At 49.4% G+C, this 24,861-nt stretch overlaps 1 protein-coding gene across 1 annotated transcript in view; it reads right to left on the reverse strand.

Moving 5' to 3' along the window:
- Positions 1–24,861, reverse strand: part of TMF1 (TATA element modulatory factor 1) — a 271,023-nt gene that overhangs the window by 125,061 nt on the left and 121,101 nt on the right. The window contains exon 9 of the mRNA XM_085624782.1: positions 20,068–20,160. Coding sequence (XP_085480908.1) covers positions 20,068–20,160 — 93 coding nt within the window. The remainder of the gene's footprint in view (positions 1–20,067; positions 20,161–24,861) is intronic.

Genomic DNA, 24,861 nt, shown 5'->3' on the forward strand with positions numbered 1-24,861 from the left:
GCCGAACACATGCATTTCCAGATCCACACAGGCCCCAACTCCACCCTCAGAGGCACCCTCGTCTACCGATCGCCCGGACCACGCCCCCAGTTCAGCGACTCCATCACCGACTTCATCAGCATGCACGCCCTGGCCTCCACCGACTACATCCTCTTCGGAGACCTAAACTTTCACCTTGAGAACAACAACGACAGCAACACCACAACCCTGATTGATAACCTCGCCAACCTCGGACTGAGGCAACTCGTCACCACGCCCACCCACTCCACCGGCCACACACTCAACCCCATCTTCTCCTCAAGCCTGCACGTTTCCTTCAACCACACCACCGAACTCCCCTGGACCGACCACCGCGGCATCCACTTCACCTTCCAGAAACCCACCACACACCACCGCACCCAACAGATCCCCCGCCGCTGCTGGAGCAAAATCACCGAAGATCAACTTCATGCAAACCTCACTCTCAGCCCACCCACCGAACCCTCCAAAGCCGACGGCGCTGCCCTCAGCCTCAGACGATGGATCGAGGACTGCGCCCACACTCTCGCCCCGCTGAATAAACCCCCCCACAGACACCAGCAAGAGGGCCAGCTGGTTCACCCCAGAACTCCTAGCCTCCAAGCAAGCCTGCCGGAAGCTAGAGAAGAAACAGCACAGCGAACAGACCCCGGACAGCCTCGCAGCACACAAGGACGGCATCCGCAACTACCACCACCTCATCAAGGCTGCCAAGAGGACCTCCTTCAAAGACCGCCTCGACAACAACGCACACGACAGCAAGGAGCTTTTCAACATCGTGAAGGAACTCTCCAACACCACCGACATTACGCCGTCGCAAGCCCTGTGCGACTCCCTCGCCACTTTCTTCCACTGAAAGATAGCAGACATCCACAACAGCTTCAACACCCAGACCGCCCCAACCTACAGCAACACAACAGACTCTCCTCACATCATCGACTACGACCCCCAGCTAGCCTGGGCCAGCGTGAGCATTGATGACACCATCAAGACCATGAGCACAATCCACTCCGGCTCTCCGTCAGACCCATTCCCGCACCACGTCTTCAACAAAGCGTTCAGCTCCATCGCACCCCACCTGCGCAACGTCATCAACCTCTCCCTCAAGACCGCAACCTTCCCAGAAAGCTGGAAACACGCCGAGATCAACGCTCTTCTCAAAAAACCCAAGGCAGACCCAAGAGACCTCAAGAACTTCCGTCCCATCTCTCTGCTCCCGTTCCTGGCCAAGGTCATCGAGAAGATCATCAACAAACAGCTAATCCAATACCTTGAAGAAAACAGAATCCTGGACCCTTCTCAGTCAGGGTTCCGCAGTAACCACAGCACCGAGACCGCCCTCATCGCCGCCACTGACGACATCAGGACCCTGCTGGACAACGGTGAGACCGCAGCACTCATCCTCCTAGAACTCTCCGCCGCCTTCGACACCGCACACTACGCGCACGACTCCACGCCGCAGGGATCCGTGACAAGGCTCTGGAATAGACCACATCCTTCCTCTCAGGCAGAACCCAGAGTGTCCGCCTCCCCCCATTCCGATCCGAAGCCACCGAGATCATCTGCGGCGTACCCCAGGGCTCCTCCCTCAGCCCGACACTGTTCAACATCTACATGGCCCAGCTTGCACACGTCGCCCGACCTCAACATAATCTCCTACGCTGACACCCAGCTGATCCTCTCCCTCACCAAGGACCCCACCACCGCTAAAAAAAGCCAACCTCCACGAAGGAATGAGGGCCGTCGCCTGAAGCTGAACTCGGACAAGACGGAGGTCCTCATCCTCGGCTCCAACCCTTCAGCCTGGGACGACTCCTGGTGGCCGACAGCACTAGGGACAGCCCGACACCCACAGACCACGCACGCAACCTGGGAATCATCCTCGACTCAAAGCTCACAATGACCATTAAAGTCAACGCCGTTTCCTCCTCCTGCTTCAACACCCTCCGCATGCTCTGCAAAATCTACAAATGGATCCCAACGGACACAAGAAAGACAATCACCCAAGCCCTCGTCAGCAACACAGACTCCACTACGGAAACGCCCTCTACGCGGGAGCCCCGACCAAACTCATGAAACAACTACAACGCATCCAAAACGCCTCGGCACGACTGATCCTCGACATACCACGCCACAGCCACATCACCCCCCACCTGAGAAACCTGCACTGGCTCCCCGTCAACAAGAGGATATCCTTCAAGCTCCTCATCCACGCACACAAGGCACTCCACAAGACCGGCCCTGCCTACCTCAACAGTCGCCTCTCCTTCTACATCCCCAACCGCCAGCTACGATCCCCCGACCTCGCACTTGCCACTGTTCCGCGCATCCGAAGAACTACCACCGGCGGGAGATCCTTCTCCCACCTCGCCGCCAAAACATGGAACACCCTACCGCTGAGCCTACGACAGACCCAAGACCTGCTGACCTTCAGGAGAACACTCAAGACCTGGCTCTTCGATCAGTAGCAGCCTCCCCTCCTCCCCCCAGCGCATTGAGGCCCTCGCGGGTATGTAGTGCGCCTTACAAATGTTTTGATTTAAGTGAAACTTAATTTAATAGTGCTCAGGCATTTTATTTTCAATTTATTCAACATTTAAAGTAAATATATATATAACATTAATGTGCATTCATATTTAACATGAAATATTTTTTATATTTATTTTCTAATAAAATACATTTTGCAGTTGGGATGGAAATCCCCGTTTGGTAAAGTGTGGAGAAAAATAAAATTGTTATTTATCTAGAAAAAAATATTTAAAATATTTTAATGTTAAAGGCAAAAAGTTAATTCATTGTATATATGTTCTTTAAATGTACAAAATAAAAAAATGCTACTGCACTTTAAAATAAATTTTGAAATAAAAAATTAATGGAAAAATATTAAACTGAATTAAAATAATTCTTAAGTTTAAATTAGCAATTACATTCCCATCTGAAGAAAACAATAGTTTAATCTGCATAATTAAAAAGGCATGTATTTAATTAATTACCATGAATGTAAATATTTAATCAAATGTGTTGTTACATTATATTTCAAGCAATAATTAAATATATTTAAATTCAAATTAGGTTATTAAAATATTTTATAAGTAAATAATCTATTTGTTCTTCCTCAAGCCGGGTCACCCTCCTGACGATCCGGGTTCGTATCGGCCCATTTCCTTGTTGAATTTCAAGCCTAAATTGCTGGGGAAGGTCCTGGCAGACCGCCTCCGCACATGTATCCGGGATCTGGTGCATCCGGATCAATCGGGATTCATGCCTCAACGCTCCACCAGGCACAATATCAGACACGCCCACAACGCCGTGGTGGAGGCTCATCGTTTGGGGCGCCCCGCGGCGGTCTTGCTGGCAGACATGGACAAGGCGTTTGATTTGCTGAGCTGGACATACCTTTTTAAACTCTTAGAGGCTGTCAACTTGGGTCCTCGCTTTAGGGCCTATGTGAAATTACTATATACAGATCTCACCGCATCGGTGCGTGTGGCCGGACATTGCTCGTCTCCCTTCACCATCCGCAGGGGCACGAGGCAGGGGTGTCCACTCTCCCCGCTTTTATTCGCCTTAGCTATCGAGCCATTAGCCGCGTGGGTACGCCTGGATTCCGTCTTCCGTGGACTGCACTGGTCTCCGGATTGTTGAGACAGGATGGCGCTTTACGTCGACGACGCTCTGTTTTTTTATCTCCGATCCTTGGGCCTCCGGGCCACGGGTGCCCCAGATTCTGCGGATCTTTGGGGAGACTTCTGGGCTGTGTGCTAAACCATCCAAATCTGTCTTGTTCCCCCTATGCGGCGAGCAAAGGTCTATGTCCTGGGCTTCACAACTCATCGCCGCTGAGGCCGGTTTCAAGTATCTCGGGGTATATATCACACGGTGTCCTGACTAAGCTTGGTCGGGTAATATCGCGCCGCTGCTCCCCGCGGTCCGAGATGAGGCGACGGTATGGTCCCACCTGCCCCTTTCGCTATATGGCAGGTCAGCCATTTTCAAAATGGTGTCTTTGCCGCGCCTGCTATATCGGCTGCAAAATTATCCATATCCTATACCCCGTCATGGTTTCTCCAAATCAATGCGCTCCTGAATAGGTTCCTCGAGGGGGGCGCGATCCGGGTGGCCCTGGCGACGTGTATTCAGTCTATGTATTGAGGTGGGATTGCGGAGGCTGACATGCGCGCGTATTACTGGGCTTCGCACCTCCTGGTGATTAATGAATGGTGGTATGGCTCTCCGGTTGACCTGGCTTATGCAGTGGAACGGCTTTTCATGGCAGATACCCCACTGCTTCACCTCCGGTACAGCTCCTCGTCCCTGGTAGAGCTCCACCGACCTGTAGGACTGTTATTCAGATATGGAGGCGGGTGGTCCGGCACATGGGTTGGTGGGGAAGCTGACCAGTGGGACGCCCTTCTGGCAGGGCTCACACCTCCGACCGGTTTCGACACTAGTGGGATTCCGCAGATGGGACGACATTGGGATATCTACGCTCGGGGATGTAATGCAGGGGTCCATACTCAAATCCTTCCAGAGGTTGCAGGAGGAATTCGACCTCCACAAATCACAGTTCCATAGGTATCTACAGCTCCGACACGCCTTGTCCCACCTGATACGGCATCTCACGTCTCTACCAGAGTTTCATCCGTTGGAGGGCCGGTTGTTGATGGGGGATCTGGGGGCTCATAAAATCCAGCAAATTTATCAAACCCTCACTACACATTCAAAAACAACTATTCAGCGGACCCGGGCGGCTTGGGAGGCGGAAATACCAGCACCGACAGATGATGATTGGGCCGAAGCGTTGGCCAGCCCCAGGTACTCCATGGTTTCCACTAGGTATAGGTTGATCCAATTTAAATATCTCCACAGGGTATATTATACACGCCTCCGCCTCTGGAAGATGGGGGCCATTCAGTCCGCCGCATGTCTCCGCTGTGAATCGGATGAGGGGTCATTTCTCCATACAGTGTGGAGTTGCGGGGCACTGCAACACATTTGGTCGGACGTTCTATCCTGCTTGGGGCGGGTATTGGCAATACCTGCAGACCCTAGATTGACACTCCTACATGGCACAGAAGATATTGGGGAGAACAGATATAAAAGACACCTTCTGTTTTTCGGCCTTACATTGGCTAAGCGGGACATCTCAACAATGGAAGGCTTCATCCCCACCCCTTATAGCGACTTGGAAAAAGGATAGGAGCATGTCAGCCGAGATTACGGTGTTCCAGGCAAGGGGCTGTCCACAGAAGCACAGGAAGACCTGGGCCGGTTGAGCCAAATACCGAGGCATTGACCTGTCCCTCATGATGCAGCCAATACACCGAAACCCTCTAGAACAACTAGTAGTAAGCGACTCGCCAGTTTAATGCACTGGTGGTATTCGGATGTAGACAGGAACTCATGTAAAGTGTTTGCATCATGTTTTTTACGATGTGTATGGTGCGTGGTTGGGGGAGGGGTGTGGGGATTGGTTATTTTCTGATGTTCTGCAGACCTCTGGGGGGGGCCAATTTTCAGTACCTAGAACTTATACAATGTGTCTTTTACCTGTATGTTGCTGGCCGGGCTCAGCCCATCTGGTACTGCAAAAACTCAAAATCTGTTGTTAAAAACAAATAAGCGATTTGTAATATTTTTATAAATAATTTTTAACCTTCATTTATATTCATTTATATTTTTAACGATTTTAAATGATTTCATATATATTAACATTATTTCGTTTTGGGTTGTATTTCAAGTCCCTATCTCTAATATTTTGTATGTAAGGGTGTTGAAGTACAAGTGTAGGACTTACTACTGATTTGTTTTTGTATTTACTTACACTCTGACTTTGTGAATATCTAAAAATAGTAAATTGACTCAAAAGTGTAAACTTACTCAAAAGGTTGTTACCTTTGCGTATCAGGGTTTTTGTCTCAGAGGTCTCCTGTGCCCGTGCTGTTGTTTGTTGCCCCAAAATCCTTTTGTTCCTGTGCCCAAGCCTTTACTGACCATACATCTGTGTACAGGTCCATTTGTCCATCTTTTCCTGCAGCAATATCACCAGTCGCTCTACTTAGTTACGATAAGTTCACTTCTCAAGTCAGCGTGTTCATGTCACTGTGTAAGTTTTTATTTCCCTGCTATTATCTGTGTCCATTTGACAGTTTTTCTGGTTCCCCTCCTAATGATTTCCAGTCTCACTACCTCTCTCTCTGATTAGAGTTAACAAGGTCTGTGATTTTGTTTGCCTAGGTTTATCTGTCTGCGTGACAGTGTTTACCTTTTTCCCATGACTGTGTTTCCTTGTCTGTTTCCCGTTTTCCAGGGTCACTGTGCCTGTGTCCCTTCTGCTAACATGTTTATATTCCTGCCTCCTTTCTTCAGATCTGCGTTCTCAGTTTCCAATTCTACTTACCAGTCACATAAGATGCTGACACTTTCTATAGTCTTCCACTCATTGTGATCCTCTTAATCTTTTCCATAGCACAGAGACTCAATGTTTATAATTAGAAGAAAGTTGTTGCACGATCACCTTAGGGGAGGGTCCATTCACTGCCACCACTCAAGATTTGTTGTTTCTCAATATCATCAGAATCCATATGTTATTACTATCATCCAGCATTTTGAATTCTTCAGAATACCATTTATGTCTACAACTCCATATGTATCTTGCATTTCAGCCTTGCAGGCATCCAAGTGTACAACAGCACAAAGTCAAATAAATTAACAGACCCTGGCTAAACCATAAAATGTTTAAGAATAACGAAAACCACATCAGATTAGGCACCAATCTCAAGGTTAGTTGAAGGGCAATCCAAAATGTTGTTTCCCTTACTGACATTTACTTCACCTAAAGCAAATAAAATTATTTCACTACTAGAAAATCTACATTTCTTCCTGCAGTATAACAATCAAACATGTTTTCGAGGCGTGGCTAGCGGCAAACTGAGATGGCCGCTTAGTATCGTAGCTCCGTGATCCTTTCTCCCACCGTGTCTATCCGCCACCCTAATCCGTCACCCCGAGGGGCGAGGACACACCGGAGATCCCGCGGAGTGGGTGCCTGTCGACTCCGATCCTGTCCGGCCCTCACAGACCAGTTCTCCGAGGTCGACATCCTGAGGCCTGTGTGGTGTCCTGAAGCCGGGACCCACAGTGGGGAGAGGCGCCGCAGCTGACGCGAGTTGGACCGGACTAAATCCTGGGAGCAGCCGGGACCTGAAGGCCTGGCATCGGGGCTGCTTGCCGGCTGCTGTGGAAACAACAGGGGCTCAATAATTGCAGTGGAGCCTAACCGGTGAAGCCTGACATCGCGATGGCGGCAAAGTGGGCATCGACTGGCTGAGACGCCACTACGCCAAGGTACCGGCCCATTAGACTGTGCTACGACCCAGGAGAGCCGGGGGGCTCCGACGGTTACCGGAACTAACGGTGGGCCTCTCGGACCAAGGGTGCTGCTCTGCGAGAGGTGACAGCCCCCTCCTTTGCACTTTGACGACCCGCATTGTCGGCCGGGGGGCCCCCTTGAAAGCAAACACTGCAGCTCCTTGATCAGCGGGCAGAGCTGAAGGGTGTGACAGCCAGCCCTTTGCCCGGACGCTGTGGGTACCCAGAGCCGTCAGTGTGTGGCCTGGATTTCTACTGGGACCGGGCATCTGCTGGACACCACTTCTTTCTGAGCGCGGTTGAGTCGATCGAGCGCGCCAGCCCTCTGTGCCCCATCCGCTTCTTCTTGAACTGTTGGCCTCCTTTGCTGATCTGGGGAGGAAGCAGCACTGTCCCCTCGTTTCTCGCTCACGCCTGTCAGATCTAAACGATACCGTGGGCCTGCAACGTAGGGAAATGGCCACAACGGAGAGAAATAAGCCCTCAGGCACTAGAGGGCCTAAAGCAGCACAGACCAACAAACTTGACCGGTACACGTTGCCCAAGGAAGTAGTACCTAGCCACCAGCCTAGAGGTGCATCCCTGGGAAGTGACGAGGAGCAGGAACTTTCATTAAAAGACGTCATGGATGCTATTACCAGCGTTAAAACCTCCCTCGAGCATAAGATGGACACTATAGCTCTCGACGTAAATCTGATCAGAGTTGATCTTACCAAACTAAATGAGAAAGTCAAGCAGGCCGAAATTGTTACCACCAGTCTGATGGGAGATATCACGCAACTTCAAGGGGATGTCGTAGACCTACAGAACTTTCGCAAAGCCACCGAAATGAAGCTAGATGATTATGAAGGACGCCTTCTACGCAATAACCTGTGTATTTTGGGGGACCCGGAGCGGGCAGAGGGGCAGTCTCCTGACCTCTTTCTTGAAGACTTGATCCTGCAGCACCTCCAACCTAAGGGCTTTGATACCATTTAGTGGCCCTACCTCTGGGCAGTTTTGGCGAAGTTGGGATTTGGTCTGGAATACATCCAATGGGTGCGTCTCTTATATTCTGAACCGCTGGCTCAAGCTGTGGTGAATAACAAACTATCAGCTGCATTTTTTACTGAGTCGGGGAACTCGCCAGGGTTGCCCACTGTTCCCTCTCCTTTTTTCCCTGGCCCTGGAACACCTTGCAGCTTGGATCCAATGATAAGGGGGCTGCGGTGGACCCCGGCTGGAAGGACCGCATATCACTTTATGCGGACGACATATTACTCTACTTGGCCTCCCCTAGGAAACCCTTGCAGTAGTGTTGGACATTCTTGCAGTTTTTGGTAGATTTTCTGGATTCTCCATCAATTGGGGAAAATCCCTGTTATTTGTCTTGAGAGGGGACCCTCCCGTCCCTCCTCGAAACTGCCCAATACAAATCAATACGGTTGGGTTGATTTAAATATTTGGGGATCTTCATTTCACTTGACCCCTCGGTCCGCTATGCCCACAACCTTCTTCCCCCTCGCCGCAAACTCAAAAGTGATATTGCCAGTTGGAAGACACTCCCCATCTCCCTCTTGGGCAGAACCGCCCTGTTCAAAATGATGTCCTTACCAAGGTTCCTCCATGTCCTGCAGAACACCTTAGACCTAGTTCCGGCACGTTATTTCATTGAGCTTGAGGGCCTGCAGACGGACTTATTATGGGACAGCAAACCTCGAATCGTGCTGAGTAAATTAACGCTAAACTGGTATGATGGAGGCATTAGCCTCCCAGATATCAAGAAATACTATTGGGCATCCCATCAGGCAGCCGTCAATCATGGTACATATGGTCGTGCTGATGATCCCGGCTACGCCATGGACAGGTGGCTCCTTCCGGGTGGCAATTACAGTAGAGGATTGTATTCCCGCCCTAAACGATTCATGTTAACAGGCCCCGCGAAACACTCCGTTCAAATTTGGCACGGCGCTACTAACTCTCTTGGATGGAGACACAAATTAACATTGGCCACCCCTCTTTAGGACTCAGAGAAACTGGGTGATTTGTGGAAAACGAAAGGGTTCGACAGATGGAACTTATTGGTATTTCGTATATTAAGAATATTTGGGGAAGAGGAGGGATCAAGTCCTTCAGTACGCTTCAGAATTAATATGAGCTAGCAGGCACTAACCATTATCGATACATACAGGTCCTTCACTCACTCCAGTCTTCGTTGCCTAAAGGGACTAACCCCCCCGGAGGCTTCTCCCCTGGAAGAGAGAATTTTAGATGGCCACCTTCCTGACAAAACCATCTCCTTAATATACAAGAAATTAATGAATCACATGGCGGATCCCCTCATGGCACTGCGGGATAAGTGGATGCACGATGGGGTGGAGCTGGATGATGAAGATTGGCAGGCAGCAGTGTATCCCCCAGAGTGGTGGCTATCCCAGCACGCCTGCGACTGGTACAACTTAAGATCCTTCATAGGATTTACATAACGGGGCCCCGAATAATGGGCATGGGTTGGTCTTATCCAGAATGTTAGGTAGGCTTGCATTTTATACTTGCAAACTGCTAAAGAGCTTCCCAGTTCTGCAGTCTGGACAGTGAAGGTATAGTCTATTGAGATTTCAGTAATGAGTAAGCTCAATGTAGAGCTGGGGGCTTAGTATAGCCTTCAACTATGGTGCTAAATATGTAACTTTCACCGTAAGACTATCCATTCTACACCAAGGTAAGACTTTGTAAAACTAAGGGAAAACGGGCAAGCGATATTCAATATTCAAAATGTGTGTTTCATTAACATGCAGAAGTGTTTCACCTAAGTAGGTCAGAATATATCAGACCATTGAGAAGTATTGTTTTTAAAATGATAGAGTTCAAAAATCTATTTAGAAACATGCATGCTTCCACCCACCCTAACAACAATGCCAATAGTTAACTAAGAGGCAAGTCAGTTGTTATGTGCAAACTTCTGGGTGACCGGGTTACTATTATACATGGACAACATTATAGTTTATTAAATCGAACACGACAAGGTTTTGTACAGCACATGTCCTGAAGTCATGTATTTCAAGATTCTTTTATATGTGATAATAAAGAAAAAGGAGCCAAAGTGAAATAAGACAACTGTCAAGGATCACACAATTTATTCAAGTGGGGATGCCGAATTTTATCAAAGTTTTTCTGGTTTCACATTGTGCAATTCAGCCACTAGATCTATATGCTTTGCTTCCCCCTATGCCCACCTTACACACCCCAGACCTCCACCCTGCTGGCATCAATGCAGCCTGCGGTTACAACCGAGACCAAACATTTTGCCCCTCGGAAAATGTTTCCGAGTACCTGTGGTTGAAACTATTACAATACAATTATATACACACGATATTTGATTCCAAAAAAGATAGGCGCAATGTAGATATATGTCCCCATCATATCGCCTCAAATGCAGGGCAAGTGAGGAAGATTTTTACCACATCACCTGGAACTGTCCAAACACTGGGGAGCATTGAGCTCAGGTCATAGCAGTGGTGAGTGAGTTGACTGAGGAAGTTGGACCAGCTGAAAGCTAGTGTATGTTCGGTGGGGTTGAAGACTCACTCAAGAAAAATAAATGTAAATGTACATTTACTGACAAAGTGCTCACTAACATTGAACTGAAATTTCCGTTAAGGCTCCAGGGATCAGATGCCGGCTGGCCAACATTAAAAATGAGCTTAAGCAGAAAACACTATACTAAACTAAGAGAATGGAGAGGTAACTTACCTAGGTATGTACATATATGGAATGAGACTTTACTAAATTGGCCTAAAGACACTCACACGACAGGCCGTCCAGACTATAATGGTGCAAATGAACAGTAAGGATATACCCAGGCACTAGCTAGTGAGACTAACATTGCAGGTTTAGGGCCTTGTTTAGAGTTTTTAAGAGTTTGATTAATAAGCTACTTCATCAGAAAGGTATTTGAAATTCTGAGCACTGTATTACAAGTGTAACAGTAAATGATTGTGGGAAACTGGGATTTTGTTGCAGCAGCCCCCCCCCCCCACACACACACACACACTTGTTTGCCTGGCATTTGATGCAACTTTGACTGAAGTGTACTGGGTTCCTGCCGACCAGGTCCCCAGTACCAGTGTTCTTTCCCTAAAACTGTACAATTGTTTCCCCAATTGGAAAAACCTTTAGCACCCTCTGTAAGTCCCTAGTAAATGATGCCCCTGGTACCTAGGACCTCAGGAATTAAAGAGGGTCCCTAAGGGCAGCAGCACACATTGTGCCATCCTAAGTGACCCCTCACCAAGCACATGCAAGGCTGTCATTGCAGGTTGTGTGTCTTGGTGCAGACAAAAGTGAAAACACAACATGTCACACATCCCTGTGGGTCATGTCCCCTAACACTGAATGTGATTTTTGCAAGTCAGCCTAATACGCCTGCCAGCCCTAAGGCAGGGTGCTGATTATTACATGTGACGGCATAGCTGCATGAGAAGATATGTCCCTGTGCTGGTCAGTCCTATTACTGCAGTACAAGTGACCAGGGAAACCATCTTAAGACATGTGCTGGACACTGGTGAAAACGAGTTCCCCAACTACATGATGGCTTCTGAAAATAGGGATGCTTGGTATCAAACATCTCGTATTGGTAAACCCACACTGATGCCAGTGTTGCATTTACCAATACAATACCCAGAGGGCACCTTAGAGGTGCCCCTGAAAACCTCCCAACCTCCTTGATGACTGGTTTCTGCCAGCCTACCACCCTAAACATGTTCTGACCTTCCAGGGTGAGAGCCTCTTCTCTTAGGAGACCCAGAACAAAAGCCTGCCCGGTAAGAGGCTATAACTACCCCGCCAATAGAATGACCTGCTGTTTAACCCTCTTTGGTCGGCAAGTCTCAAAAGGTTGCCGCCTTTGCAATGCTAATCTGGCTTTCCCTCACAGGAAAAGAAGCCGACCCCTTTGTCCAGGACCCCTTTGGCGCTTGGACAGCAAAATTAGCTAGTCAGGTACGTTTGCCACCTCCAGGCTAGTACCACCCCTAAGGTGGGCTACTGTGAAGTGGCCCCGATTTTTTAGAAACAGCCATCTTTGTGATGGCATACTAAGGAATTCTGGGACAGGATTATGTCCACTTCCACAGGGAGTGGTCATATAGGCGGCATAGTGACCCCAAGGGTCAGTAGCCTATTGGCTGCTACCCTACACTCCCCTAACGCCCCTAAATCCAGTACTTAGGGGAGCCCCTGGCAACAGAGGAGCAGATCCTGAAGACCTAAGAAGAGAGAGGACACTGAAGAGCCACAAAACCAGAGAAAAGAGAAGAAGCAGCTGATTTGGTACCAAAAATGCTGGCCTGTCTGCATCCCTCGTTGAAAACTGTGCCAAACGCGACTCGTCCTGCAGCTGTAGACTCCAGAAACTTGGGAGGACTGCCTGCCTTCAATAAAAACCAAAGACCTGCTGTGACTATAAAGCAAAGACTCTGAGGCCTCCGAAACTGCCAAAAACATGCACCTGAAGACACCACTGCACCCACTGACTCCGGCCCAAGTTGAAGTGGTACATGGGTGTCAACAAGGTCCCCCAGCTCTCCAAAGCTCGAGTCCATCGTGGTTTCACCCCTTGTTGACTCTCCGACGTCGCCTGCAGCCTCTACACGTAGGCCCCCCTCGAGCACGACTCCTCCAGGTAAGAAAACCTGTTGCCTAAAAACACCTCTGCATCTGTTGCCTTGGGCCGTGAAGTAGAGGACCCCCAGGTATCCCTACGTCCCCGAGCATCACCAACCTTGAAGCCCTCTGTTGGTTCACCCCAACAGGCCTTCCAGCCAGAGCCTGCAGTCTTTTTTTGCAGTGACCGATCTCCATAGAAACCTATTGGGCTACCAACGCTGTTTTGCACCCTGCACCTAGCCGCCCTCGTGCCACTGGTGGCATCAATCAATCAATCAATCATCAATCAGGTACTTGTTAAGCGCGACTACTCACCCGCAAGGGTATCAAGGCGCTGGGGAGGAGGGCAGGGTGCAGGTTCCAGTCCATCAAGGAGGAGGTCTACCGTAGAGCCAAGTTTTGAGGTTTCTCGTGAAGATGGGGAGTGATGTAGTCTGTCTGAGGTGGAGCGGTAGGGCGTTCCAGGCTCTGGCCGCGAGGAAGGAGAAGGAGCGGTCTCCCGATCTGGTCTTTCTGGCACGGGGGACCACGGCGTAGGAGAACTGGGCTGATCATAAGGTCCTTTGGGGTGCGTGGAAAGTGAGTCGGCTGTTCAGGTATGCTGGTACGGCGTTGTGGAGGGCTTTGTGTGTGTAGGTGAGGATTTTGAAGGTGGTTCTAGCCTCGATGGGGAGCCAGTGGAATGCGCACAGGTGCTGGGAGATATGGCAGTGTCTTGGCAGGTTGAGGACCAGTCTTGCGGTGGAGTTCTGGATGTTTTGTAGCTTGCGGTGAGGTTTTTGTTTATTCCGGCGTAGAGTGCGTTGCCGTAGTAGAGTCTGCTGGTGACGAGGGTCTGGGTGACGGTCTTTCTGTGCTCGAGGGGGATCCATTCGAAGGTCTTACGTAGGAGGCGGAGGGTGTGGATGGAAGCAGGAGGTTGCGACGGAGTTGATCTGGCGGTCCATTTTGAGCTCGGAGTCCAGGATGATTCAGAGGTTACATGTGTGGTCCGTGGGGGTGGTCGGGCTTCCAAGGGCGGGGGGCCACCAGGTGTCATCCCTGGGGTCGGGGTGTGGGCCCATGATAAGTACCTCTGTTGTGTCTGTGTTGAGTTGTAGGCAGCTGTTTTTCATCCATTTGGCGACTGCTTCCATGCCTTCTTAAAAGTTGTGTTTGGCTGCGTTGGGTTCGTTGGATAAGGAGAGGATGAGTTGGGTGTCGTCTGCGTAGGAAACAATGTTGAGTCCGTGGGTTCTGACGATGGGGGCGAGCGGAGCCATGTAAACGTTGAAGAGCGTGGGGCTGAGGGAGGATCCCTAGGGGACTCCGCAGGTGGTTGGTGTAGGGTCCAAGAGGAAAGGAGGGTGTCTGACCCGCTGCGTTCTGTCAGAGAGGAATGAGCGGATCCAGTTGAGGGCCTTGTCCCGGATCCCTGCTTCGTGAAGTCTGCGTATTAGGGTGCAGTGAGAGACTGTGTCGAAAGGAGACTGAGGGGATAAGGAGGATGAGGGCTACTGTCTCTCCTCTGTCCAGGAGGGAGCAGATGTCGTCCGTTGCGGCAAGGAAGGCGGTTTCTGTACTGTGTTTTTTTCTGAAGCCGGATTGGGAGGAGTCGAGGATATTGTGCTCTTCGATGAAGGTGGCGAGTTGGCTGTAGACAGCTTTCTCGATGACTTTCACTGGGAACGGGAGCAGGGAGATGGGCCTGTAGTTTTTGAGGTTGGTAGGGTCTGCCGAGGGCTTCTTTAGGAGGGGGTTGATCTCGGCGTGTTTCCAGTTGTCGGGGAAGGAGGCGTTTGCCAAGGAGCGGTTGATAGGTTGTCGAAGCATGGGTGCGATGGTGTCGGCGGCTCTGTTGAAGATGTAGTGGGGGCAGGGGTCCGTAGGGGCCCCGGAGTGGATTGACTTCATCGTCATCAGTGTATCTTTGGTAGTGAGGGCTGTCCAGCTGTCGATAGTTGACTTCAGGGTGTCGGGCAGCTGGTGAGGGTTCAGTGTGTTGGCTTTCTTCGTTGAAGTTGTCATAAATGTTTTTGATTTTGTGGTGGAAAAAGGTGCTGAGTTTGTTGCAGAGGTCTTGTGAGGGAGGGATGTCAGTAGATTCGCTGGTGGGTTGGGCGATCTCATCGATGATGCTGAAGAGCTCTTTACTGTTGTGCCCGTGTGTGGAGATTATGGCTTTGATGGCGGTTTCTCCCCTATTTCTGATGAGTTGGTGGTGGGCATTGGTGGCGGTTCTGAAGTAGTTGATGGCTTCTGTGGATTTGGAGTTTCTCCAGGCCTTTTCGAGGCGGTGGCATGTGCGACTGGACTCTCGAAGTTCGGAGGCAAACCATCTGGCTTTCTATGTGAGTGTGTTCTTGTTCTTCTTGAGGGGGGGCTATGGTGTTAGCACTGTCGGAGATCCATCTGTGCAGAGTTCGGGCTGCGGTGTTGGGGTCGTGGTCTTCCGCAGTGGTTGGGGTGGAGTTGCCGAGTGAGGAGGTGAGCTGGTCGTCGGTGATTTTGGTCCAGTTTCTTCGTGGGAGCAGGTGCTGGTGTCTGTTCTGAAGGTGAAGTGGATGCATCAATGGTCTGTCCACGGGAGTTCGGTGGTGTGACTGCAAGTGGTGGTTTCCTGTTGTGAAGAGGGGGTCGAGGATGTGTCCTGCTGAGTGCGTGGGTTCGATTACGATCTGGCAGAGTCCTATGTTTTGGAGGTTGTCCAAGAGGGATGTGGTGTTGGGGTCTTGTTGGTTGTCGAGGTGGAAGTTGAGGGCTCCCAGCAGGGTGTAGTTGGTGAATGCGATGGCTTGTGGTAGGGCTGGCCTGTTTCTTGAAGTGTAGGTGTTCCATCAGGTCTGTGGGCTCGTCGGGGAGTGCTCTCAGCCGGAGGGTGGATTTGTGGACTGTGGCGATTCCTCCTCCCGGGCGGGTGGGGCGGTCCTTCCGGGAAATCTTGTATCCTTGGGGAATGGGAATGGCAATGTCCAGTCCTGAGGTGGTGTTGGTCCAGGTTTCGGTGAAGAATGCGACATCCGGGGTGGTGCTGTCAAGGAGGTCCCAGAATTCTGTGGCGTGTTTGTGGAGGGATCGGACGTTGAGGATGCATTGCAGAGTCTTCGGTTCTGTTGTGTTCTTGCAGGCGGGTTGCGCTGGGTTTGTGGTCTTGGCGGTGCGGCAGCGGTGACAGCTGAAGGGTCCGTGGGTGTCAGCTGGCGATGCTAGCTTTTTTTAAATAACTTTTTATTAACAACGAGATATGCAGCAATACAGCAATCGTGACACATACATAGCACCTTCATAGACGTAATACACGTTGGGCATTTGAGACAATAAGCAGTACATCAAGGGCATTTAGGGCAGAGACTCAGCAAGCAGCGACACATTAGAGAGGTGATCCCCGGAACAGTTTACGACCAGGGGGGTCCCATCACACGGTACCTCGGCAAGGTTTCTCCAAGCATTCAGGTCAATGCACCCACTTCCAGATTGTCTAGTATGGCCTGTCTCTCTCGTCGGAGTTCTATTGTGGGAGAAATGCAAATGTCCCCCCGATACTTATTCCATCGTCCCCATTTGTGATCCCATTTTTTGGGGCAGCCTCGACCCTTATAGACGGTTTTCTCCGCCACCATCGATAGATCCATATCATTGGCCCATGCGCGCAGCGATGGCACAGTAACTACCCCCCACTTCTGGGCAATATTTCTTTTAGCTATGGCCCAACCCAACGCCGCCCACTCCTGCTCTGCTGGGGTGAGGTCCGTAGCATCCCACACATTTAGGAGGCACAGCTGTGGGGAGGGGGCGACCACCTTCCCGATGGCCCTCGCCATCTGCCGAGTGACTTCTATCCAATAGTGGTGTACGGGGGGGCAGGCCCACAAGATATGTGCAAATATGCCTACTTGATGACAATTTCGCAGGCAGAGCTCATCGGTACGCCTACCTAATTTACACAGCAGGGTTGCATCAAAGTACACTCGATGCAGAACTTTGAGCTGAACCAGCCGGAGCCGCATTGGTATCGCCACCTCCCGAGGGGAGGCCAGCGCATCCCTCCATTCTTCGTCAGACAAGTCGCCCACCTCTGTTTCCCACCTGGCCCGTACTTTCTGCATTGTGTCAGTGCGATTATTAATTAACTTTTATATGTTAAGGAGATGGGGCGATGCTAGCTTGCAGGTGTTGTTGCGGCCTGGGTTGAGTGCGTGGAGTGCCGCTGGGTTGTAGCGTTGGCGGTTCGGAGATCCAGGGTTCCTGGCGCTGGTCGTGGTTGGGTCGTGGACCGGTCGCAGAAGGGCACAGACGGGCTTGCCTTTGGCTCCCCAAAGGCACGGCCGCCATTAACTAGGGGTCAGGGAGTGCTGATCAGCTGGGAGCGGGGAGAGGAACCGGAACGGGCTGGTCGCACGGGGGGGGGGGGGGGGGGGGGTCGGGGCCGCGGGGGCAGTAGCGGCTGAAAAACGGGGGAAAGGAGGCCAAAAGAGCGAGGAAAAGTGAAATAAAGAGAAGAAGTGCAAAGACAATAAAGGGTGAGACGGAGCAGAAAGCAGAGAAAAAGTGATGAACAGACTGAAGGGTGAAGAAGCTAGAGGGTGACACGGAGCAGAAGGAGAGAATGAAGGGGGCAGATAGCAGAAAGCGGAGTGAGAGAAGGAGTTGAGGGCCTCGAACACCAGCACTACGGGAGTGCAGGGGCTCACAGAGGACCTCACTTATTGGTGGAGCTGCGAGGGTGGTAGAGCAGTTACACTGATAGCGAGTCAGTGGTCTTGCTCCTGCAGGTGAGTAACCTGTTAAACCAAGGCAACATCTAGTACAGGATGACTCCCACATTCCTGAGTTGGCTGCAGTAGAAGAGGTATGCAGGTGGTCACCTGAAGACTGGCAAAGGGCAGGGCCAGTCGGTGCACGCCAGTGTTTCACGCTGGTGCTGCCTTGGACCTTGCTCACCTCTCACCTTAACTCCTGGAGACTGGTCTCGTAAGTGGTGTAATATACCTATTTGCAAAACTTGTTCTTCCTTCCATAGGATAACATTACATAACTCAGAAATTGCACTGTCCACTTTTTAAAGTGAAAAGAAGTTATATTTAAAAACATACTTACCTGAACGGTTTTTCTCTGATGTCTAAACATACCTAAAGATACTTGATATTTTTATAAATTGGTGTGGATCTCTTTCTTGAGTCATGTGTCATTTATTAATCATTGTGTCCATTTGTAAATGTCTTGCACTCCTCCGTGTTAAGCCTAAGGCTGCTCGACCACACTATCCCTTAACAGAGCACTTAGGGACTGCATAGCAAGCCCTGCCTCTCATAAGGGAAGCCCTGGACTCTTTACACAGTATATATCAAGCCCTTTCCAGCCAAACTCTAAATAATGTCTTTAGACTGAAAGTGACACAGAAAAAGTGAATAGAACAAAATATGTTAGAACCAGAGCCTTATTGTTGACATTCAGAATGTATGTTACTGAGTGCAGTAAACTTCTTTTCTCAACCACAATTTAAGATTATTCGCCAACCTTGAAGATCTGTTGACTACCAATCAACCATATCTGGAATTTGCATTGATCCCTTGTCTTTTTTCTAATTTCTAGTATTGCACTGTTATTTACTGCAATAACGTAGTCACCTACAGAGGGGACACTTTTTTATGATTCCCCTGGAATGTATTCATATTTAGTGATACTATAATAAAAAAGGAAGTGGCATAAGCCTATAAAATATGTTTTTTTTAAAAAGAACACAGTGAGTGTTTGTGCAATGGAAAGGGTCCTAAACACTTGTTAAATGACTGACAGCTAGTACAGTGCTTATTGCTTGCAAGGCTGGAGAAATGAAGTATCAGGACTGGAGATACACAAGTAACCCTGACTGCATTAGGAACGCCTTGGAATCTGTAAAATCAGAATTCCGGTGTCTTAAGGCATAGTCTATTAACATTGTCCAGACACGAATATAAGGACGGTGGTGGGATGCACCTGGTGCAAGAATTCCAGGAAAGGCAAATTTTGAGTTTGACGAGCTGTACAGCTGGCTCAACTGGTGGGTAACCTGTTAAACCAAGGCAACATCTAGTACAGGATGACTCCCACATTCCTGAGTTGGCTGCAGTAGAAGAGGTATGCAGGTGGTCAACTGAAGACTGGCAAAGGGCAGCGCCAGTCAGTGCACGTCAGTGTTTCACGCTTGCTGGCATTCCATTTTTGATGGCCTTTGAACGGTCAAGTACAAGAGGTCAAGGTCCTAGAAAGCTAGTGCTGAAGCCAGGTGAGTACTCTAATTTAAAATCTATATGGATATCTGTGGAAGTCTAGCATTTAATTTGATAGGATTGGACCAATGTGGAGACAAGATGAGATATAGGCTGAACAGGAGATGGACTACAGTTGAGTCATAGGGTATCGTACAAACAGTATGGTGAAGGGAGACATCATCTGAGAAAACAGAACTCACTCTTGTACTCACCTAAGAAAACTCTGAAGGGAGTATTTTGTTTTGTCTGTAGTACACATTAATATCACAATGCACATTCTGTCAGGAATTTGGTACAACTTTACGCAAGCTCCGTTTTGAACTTGCAGGGAATAGGCTACAACACCACCAAAAAGCAGTAAGAAAAATACATTGTTGCAAGAAGCGAAATTTTTTTTTTAGAAAGAAACAAAGGATGACTGCTCAAAACTTCTACCAAAATGTCAGAAAAATCAATCAGCTGAATTAGGCTTTTTTGATGGATTAACTGATGAGGCACTCTTTGTGTGGTTACCTAGCTCTGATCTCTCACGTTATCCAGAGCAAGGTTACTTAATTTTAGTAATATGAGCGAATCTGTAGAAGTACTAGTTTAATTTTAGCCTACAAGCTTACAATTCTTTACTTTGGTCTACTTATGTGTGCACCGATCAAAAACATCAATAAGCATATGTGATTCGGAAAAATCAGTTTTTAACAATAAAAAATATTAGCAGTGCTTATCAATCTGGCAACTAAGTCTCATAGATGCAAAACTAAACCCAACATACCAGAAAACCATTCTGAATTTCTAGAATTTGTACCTGTTGAAGTTCCCCAATTTCTTGGCGCAAATAGTCTTCCTTTCTTGCTGCTTGATGTTCAGCCCGCTGCAAAGCCAATCTCAGGTCAGCCACCTGGATTGAATGAACAATAGTTAAGATATTGCCATATGCTAGCGTACTTCAGCAATGCACAACACATTAAACAATCTTGCAAAGGCATTATTACAATGCACAAGGCCATCATCCTCATCAATTTCATGATTGTTCTCAGTGTTAGAGGACAGGACATTTGATAAAGACAGAGCAGCCTCTCAAATGCCATTACTCTCTTGGTTTGAATAGGCTTTACCTGTGACTGTGTTTAATATTGCTCCTTAAAAGAGTTGTATATACTGGAGACTAAAATTAGACTTTTTTGCAAAGACGGTCAACCCTAATCTGTGGAACAGTGACCCTGCTGTCTGTGGTGTATGCTAGGCATTGCTGGGTAATTCCTGCTATTTATCACTCAGCTAGATATGGACAGACATGAATGGTGCAGTGGTGCAACTGTACTACAACCACTGCTAAACAGTTGGTAAAGACCCTTGGGGTTGTTGGGACCACAAAGGGTAGAACTTTAAACAGGCAGTGCTTTCCACTTACCACACATCTGAGGTACAGATTGCACCCCCTTTGAGAGAGTGGGCATCAACATTATTGGACCTCAGGATCCCAAGACCGCCCTGGGCAACAGGTTTATTCTGGTCTTGGTATACCATGCCCCCTGCTACCCAAAGGCTATACCTCTGAGGGCAGTAAATGCACCTGCGGTGGCTAGAGCTCTGACGGGGATCTTTGATCGTGTGTAGTTCCCCAAGGAGGTTGTGTGTGACAGAGGCACAAACTTCATGTCCGCGTACATGAAGGACCTATGGAAGGAATGTGGTGTGACTTATAAGTTCACTACCCCCTATCACCCCAAACCAATGGTCTGGTTGAGAGACTCAACAAGACCTGAAAAGGAATGATCATGGGTTTGCCAGAGCCCATGAGGAGGGTGTTCTATATGAACAGGTTGAAGTTTCACTGCGAGAGGTCTGAAGTGAGCATGCTACTAGTGACAGGAGAGGGAGTGGAAGAGGATAGTCCACCTCTCCCTGACCTCCTCTCTGCACAGGAATACAATGGGTCAGTGGAGGGTGTCAACCTCTCTCCCTGCCTGATCCTCGAGCAGCAAGGTGACTGTTACCAGTTTCTGGGGCAGTTCACCTCTTGTTCTCCCTCACTCCCAGACTGACACATCTGTGCGCACATGAGATTGACACCAGAGACAGCCCCCACTGTAAAGAACAATCTTTAGAGGTTGTCAGACCGGGTGCGAACCAGCATCAAGGAGAAAGTGTCCACAAAGTTAGCCTTAGGGGTAATTGAGCCCTCGGACAGTCCCTGGTCCAGACCAAAGATGACCCTGCCGAAAGCTGAGCCAGAGCTCCTGTTCTGTATGGACTACCGAGTTCTCAATTCAGTCACCGAACTGATGCACACCCTATCTTCAAAGCTGATGAGCTCATTGACCAGATGGGCGCTGCCAGGTTCCTCAGTACCGTTTTTTTGACAGCAAGGTGATGGCAGATCGCCTTGACTGAGGGAGCCAAAGAGATTCTAAACACCAGAGGGACATTGCCAATTCCTGGTGATGCCCTTTGGATTGAGAAATGCCTCTTGTACCTTCCAACGGTTAACAGGGTCCTAGCTGGCAAGGAGGCGTTCTGTGCCGCCTACTTAGATGACATCAACATCTACAGTTCCAGCTTGGAGGAACACCTGCACCACCTTGTGGAGGTGCTTCGGCCAAGCAACAGGTGGGCCTGACCATCAAGAGCAGTAAGTGCCATGTGGGGCAGAGTCACAAGGTGTATTTGGGACACCTGGCAGGCGGGGGCAAGGTGCAACCCCTCCAGGCCAAGACAGAAACCATCACGGCCTAGGAACCACCTAAAACCCAAACAGAAGTGAGGGCCTTCCTGGGACTCACTGGCTATTACCACTGATTTGTTCAGAGATATGGCCCCTTAACTGAGCTGACTTCTAAGCAGCAGCCTAGGTTGGTGAATTGGACAAAGGGTTGTCAGAGAGCCTCCAATTCCCTCAAGGACGCCATGTGCACAGCACCAGTGCTCAGAGTGGCCCTGATTTCTCCAAGGAGTTCATCGTGTAGACGGACGCTTCAGACCATAGCATACATGCAGTCTTAGCACAACTGAATGAGGAGGGCCTAGACCAACCAGTTGCCTTCCTTATCAAGAGGCTACTTTCAAGGGAACAGAGGTGGAGGGCCAATGAAAGAGAAGCTTTTGCTGTGGCCTGTGCCCTTAAGAAGTTGAGACCATACCTGTTTGAGACTCACTCCCTAGTTCAGACCGACCGCAGGCCCCTCAGATGGCTCATGCAAATAAGGGGGAGAATCCTAAACTCTTGAGGTGGTCCATCTCACTACAGGGAATGGACTTCACGATGGAACATTGCCCGGGGGCAGACCAAGTCAATGCGGACGGTCTCTCCAGGTTCTTCCGCCTTAGTGAAGAGCGATCCAAAGGGGTTGGGTAGCTCTCCCCACTCTCAGTTGAGGGGGACACAAGTTAAACCTGACAGCCTTAGGGTGGTCTTCTCCCAACGTTTTGCCTGCTTCTCTCCATTCTTCTGTACCCATGTTTGCTGGTTCTAGGACTCTGCGCACTTTAGTGCTCCTAATCAGTGCTAAATTGCTTGTGCTCTCTCCCCTTAAACACGGTGAAATTGGATCGTACCCAATTGGCATATTTAATTTACTTAGAAGTCCCTAGTAACGTGCACTAAAGGTGCCCTAGGCTTGTAAATTAAATGCTACTAGTGGGGCCCCAGCACGGATTGTTCCACCCACATAAGTAGCCCCCTGTAGGAAGCTGCTTCTGTATATACTATATACCAAAGTAAGGTATAGTGTGCACAGAGTCCAGTGGCTCCCCAGAGATATAGCAGAAGCTAAAGTAGATAATACCTCACTCTCTTTTGTGGTAGTGGGGTTGAGCAGTCAGGCTTATCAGAGGGTAGTGTTAAGCATTTATTGTACACACTCAGGCAAGAAATGATGTCACACACACTCAAAGTCTAAATCCAGACCAATTGTTTGTATAAAAAGTTATTTTTTTTATTTTTATTACTAGAACCAAGATTTACTTAGATAGCAGGTAAGTGATACTTTCAAAACAATAATACTTTTCAGTAGAAGCATACAAGTTACTGCGCAGTATAGAAAATGTGTTGTAAACACTTTAGAATACTTGTAATTACTTTAGATTACTTTCTGGTTATTTTTCAGTTACTTTTCTAGTTTAGTGCAAAGCAAACAAAGAATACAGTTTATGCATTGCAGTACCTTAGTAAGCAGGACAACTCATTTGCAGTCACCAAGTTACTTTGCTGCAATACAAGGCAGAGTCAACACATAAAACATTTTTCAGGGGAAAAGCACACCATGCAATCCTATGGGGAAAACGAAGTTAGCAATTGCAGGTAAGTAAACCAACTTTTGCTGTCCTCCGTTTGGGGGTAGAACCAAGTTTCCCCAAAGTTCAATTCTGCACACAAGATGCACCACCAGCAGCACTAGGACGGTCGGGTGCAGGGGTGCCAATGCTGGTCATTGGGGACTAGGGGCACAACGGTTGGAGGCTGCTCACGGGCAGGCCACTTGGGCTAGAACGAAGATCTCTTGAGGTTAAGATGAGGGCAAAGGGGGCATCAAAACTGCACCACCGGCGGCACAGGGGCTGCCGGGTGCAGAGTCCTTACGCAGCGTCAGGTGTCCAATACAGTTCTATGGAGATCTTCAAAATCGGACCTTGGAAGTGACACCCCTCATGGGTTTGGAGGTCAGGACTGCTGGGGAACTACTTCAGGACCGGTGGACCCTCTGGACAAGGGTCGTGGATGGCGGGTGCAGAGGTAAGTCCCTGAGCAGGGTTTCATGGTTTTGCAGGGTTGTGATCGTCTTTTGTGGACAGGGACACTGTCCTGACGAGTCTTGAGTCTTTACTGAAAGAGGGGATCAGTACTCACCAAGTCTGGAGGTTGTTGATCCTTTTTGGAGTCATTGCATTCTTCGCAGGGAAGTTCGGAGCTGCCGGCAGGCCGGTAGGGCTGGAGCCAAGTCAGTTGGATCTAGAGCCTTCACTGCTGCAACGTCTTCGGGTTCCAGTCTTTGTAGGTCGTCAATTCTAAAATCCTGGGTTCAGGGCTGCCGCCTAACTACTGTATTTAGGGGGCGTTTTAGAGGTCTTGAGGTAGTAGCCAATGGGCTACTGACCTTAGGATGACTACACCCTTGGTGTGCTTACCCCACATGGGGAGTGAGACCATTCCCTAACCGTGGTTGGGGGATGCCCCCCATCAGCAAGATGGCGGGCACTAAGGAGTGGGCTTCACCTTGCTTCCCCCACCTGAGAGGTGGAGTTGGCAGAGGTCGGCACACCTCCTGGGCTTGCTAAAGTTTCCCGCCTGTCTTCCCGCCGAATAGGGGGTGAAAGAGGAAAGGAGCCTGTTCCTGATAGCAGGAGAGGCTGGGGGCCACGTTGCAAATGCGACAAGGCCTTTGAAGCTCTCCCTCCACAGATGGCTCTTCCTGACCTGGGGAGGTCTGAACACCTCCGCCCAAGAAAGGCTTTGTTTCTGGGCCCTGGGTTCGAAGGCTCCCACCCCAAAGGTCCAGAAACCTGTCTTGTGGTGGCAGGCTGGTGTTCACCTGTCAGGGACCCACAAGTGGTTGGTTTGGTTCAGGGGACCCCTCTAGAAAGGACCCCAGAGTGCATGGAA

This window comes from Triturus cristatus, chromosome 9, assembly GCF_964204655.1.
Source record: "Triturus cristatus chromosome 9, aTriCri1.1, whole genome shotgun sequence".
In the NCBI taxonomy this organism is placed as follows: domain Eukaryota; kingdom Metazoa; phylum Chordata; class Amphibia; order Caudata; family Salamandridae; genus Triturus; species Triturus cristatus.